Source organism: Ictalurus punctatus, chromosome 4, assembly GCF_001660625.3.
Source record: "Ictalurus punctatus breed USDA103 chromosome 4, Coco_2.0, whole genome shotgun sequence".
NCBI lineage: Eukaryota > Metazoa > Chordata > Actinopteri > Siluriformes > Ictaluridae > Ictalurus > Ictalurus punctatus.
This window is the reverse complement of record NC_071284.1, coordinates 16,739,732-16,743,110: the sequence shown is the minus strand read 5'-3', so window position 1 is coordinate 16,743,110 and position 3,379 is coordinate 16,739,732. Positions and strand designations below refer to the sequence as shown.

The following is a 3,379-nucleotide window of genomic DNA, read 5'->3' as shown; positions in this document are numbered from 1 at the left end:
GAAAATGAATCTGCCGTGTATAAAAACCTATATGGATCTAAAGACGGCCCCGGCGTAACCCCTAAATTTAAATATAAAGTTGGCGACATTGTTAGAATTTCTAAAGTAAGAGGGCCGTTCGCAAAAGGTTATAAAGAAAACTACACGCACGAGTTCTTCACTATAACAGAATGCATATCACGCGAACGTCCCGTCTATAGGTTGTGTGATTATGACGGCGATGTCATCGATGGTGTATTTTATGAAGAGGAATTACAAAAAATATTTGTGAACAAAAACAAAACATTTAAAGTGGAAAAAATTTTAGACAAGAAGAAACAAGGTCGAAAAACAATGGTTTTGGTTAGATGGCTCGGATGGCCCTCAAAATTCGCATCGTGGATCGACCAGAAAGAATTGGTCGATGTACAGAACCCCATAAAAACAGACGAAACCTCGTAGATGGCACACATTCATGTAAAAACCAACCATGACTGCTGGTGGTTTTTATGTAACGCTTCCCTGTAATGCCTCAAGGACCGTTTATCCGGAAAATAGTATCTCGTGTTATACAACTCGATTATCGAAAACTATCAATCTAAAAGGAGAATGGCAAGTCGGGTTAATCGAATTTGAATATCCGCTGTCGTGGTACACATTTAATGAGGAAGATGCTACGTTCATTTTCAACTGTGGTGAAACAACGAAGACTGAGAATCGGGTCACCGAATATAATATTGAAGGCAGTATATCAAACGCATCTTACAGGTTAAAGACTGGATATTATGACGACGTCGTTTTTTTGATCAGGGAGATCAACGCGACTCTCACACAACGTGCGAGTCTCGGCTATGACCATGTTAAAAATAAAATTTTTCTCAAAGGCCCCCCGAAGACATCGCTGACATTTTATGGAAAGGTGGCCAACATTTTAGGATTAAAACCGGGAGTTGCTATTGAAACTACGGACCATGCTGTTGAAAGATCTGGCATGACTTATGCACCTTTTCAGGCTGATATTAACGCGGGGTTTTACAGTATGTATATTTATACCGATATCATAGAATACCAGAACGTGGGGGATTTCTACATGCCGCTACTGAGATGTGTACATATAGAGGGGGAGAACCACAAGAATGTTAGTGTTAGATACGACACCCCACACTACGTATCGGTTAATAAATTGTCCGTCAGTGAGATAACCATACAGGTGAAAGACGATCAAAATCGAGACGTGCGCTTCAGTTACGGGAAGGTATGTGCCAAGCTGCATTTTAGGCCTGTGAAACAATTTGTTTAAAAAAATAATCATAATGGCATATTTCAACAATCACCACACAGACCCTTTGCGTTACGTGCAATATTACCAGAATCAAGCGGGGAATGGGCTCCCCGGTTATGCAGGGGGCGGAGTTATGTACGGAGCCGGGTTAGGGGGTGTGTTTAGAGGTCTCTTTAGAATGGCCATTCCTTTGCTAAAACGCGGTTTTAGCATAGCCAAACCACATCTTAAATCAGCAGCAAAAAACATACTAAGCGATGTTGTTAGCAATACATTATCGCATACATTTAATAATAATAACAACAACAATAATAACACTCAAGATGGATCCGGGCTAATGGTGATGGCTCGCAGAAGAGCATCTAAACCGCCAGGGACTCGGAGGAGTGGCCAAACGACGAAGAAAAGAAAACATAACACAAAGAAATCGTCAGTTGTAAAACGCAAGCACAAGAAGACGCCAACCAGCTCTACAGCAAAAAGACCAAAGACCTGCGTTAAAACAATATTTTAGACCATGTCTTTACTACACAATATGTCAGAAGAATGTTTAAAAACCGAGCTGGACCTATTCACAGTACCATTAACACAGACCGTTATTGAAAAAAATACATATATAGAAGTACCACCGTTGTCAGCAATATCAGAAACATCGCCTCTGGAGTTTTTTATAGCGGGGACTGGAGAGGATTATGTGGACCTAAACAACACCTTGGTTTTTTTGCGTCTCAAAATCACTAACGCAGACGGCACAGACATAGCAGACGGAGCCCCCGTGGGGCTTATTAACTATGCCGGATCTACGATATTTTCACAAGTGGACGTGTCGCTTGGAGACCGTCTCATATCACAAAGTTCCAACACATATCCTTATCGATGCATAATAGAGTGTCTCACCAATTATGGTAAAGACGCTCTTGAAACGCTGTTTTCAGCGGGGCTCTTTTACAAAGACACCGCCGGTCACATGGACGTAACGGACCCCGCTGGCGGTAATAGAGGTTTGACCAAACGAGCTGCATTTACCAACGCCAGCAACGTTGTTGAACTACTGGCCCCCATTCACAGTGACATATTCTTTCAAGAAAAACTAATGCTTAACGGCGTGGACATTAAAATTCGCATGACGAGGGCGAAAGATGAATTCTGTTTGATGAGGAGCGGCGCTGTGGCCTATAAACTAAACATCGTGTCAGCTTCACTGTTTGTGAAAAAAGTGTCGGTATCACCAGGTGTGAGATTGGGGCACGCGCAAGCATTGCTCTCGACGCCAGCCAAATACCCCATCGACAGGGTGTGTGTGAAAAACTTCTCAATCCCTGTAGGCTCACGTGTTTGTAATCAAGAAAACTTGTTCTTAGGAACTCTACCAAAATCCGTTGTTCTGGCTATGGTTGATAATGATGCGTTTACAGGCTCGTATGATAAAAATCCGTTCGCCTTTAAAAACTATGACCTAGAATTTTTGGCAGTTTATCTGGACGGCCAACAACACCCCGCTAAACCTCTGCAGCCTGAATATGGAAGTGGCTCTGCGGTACGCGAATTTTAACAGTTAGCGCTGGCTTCTGGAAAGCATCTTAAAAATCAACCTCTAGCTATTGATAGGGAGGATTTTCTGCATGGGTATACCCTTTATGCGTTTAATCTTACGCCGGACGAAGACTGCAGTCAACACGTGTCGCTTATCAAGTCTGGGAACATTAGGCTAGAAGCACGTTTTAGACAACCTCTACCCCGAACGATCAACTTAATCGTTTATGCCATATTTGACAGCATCATCGAAGTGTCAAATCGCAGACAGATCCTGGTTGATTACTGTTAATAGGCAGAATGGACACCATCCAGCTTACGGCAATAATGGATAAGATCTCGTGTAACACCCATTTTCTCGGCGTACTACCATGTGACCACCTACCAAAAGCCCCCTTGAGAAAATTACCATCCATGGTGATAATCAACACGCATCCTTCAGGACTCCCGGGTGAACACTGGCTAGCCATCTACATAAACGAGGTCGGCGTGGGTTGTTTTTTCGACAGCTTTGGTAATAAACCAGATGACAATCGTTTTCCACAGAATATCAAAAACTTTTTAAACTGAAATTCTAGAGTGATT

At 42.5% G+C, this 3,379-nt stretch overlaps 1 protein-coding gene across 1 annotated transcript; it reads left to right on the top strand.

The window, feature by feature from the left end:
• The first annotated feature begins 1,796 nt into the window (after nt 1-1,796).
• LOC128629568 (uncharacterized protein F54H12.2-like) lies at nt 1,797-2,813 on the top strand. Its single transcript, XM_053678237.1, has one exon. The coding sequence runs from the start codon at nt 1,797-1,799 to the stop codon at nt 2,811-2,813; it is 1,017 nt and encodes a 338-aa protein (XP_053534212.1).
• Nucleotides 2,814-3,379: the final 566 nt, after the last annotated feature.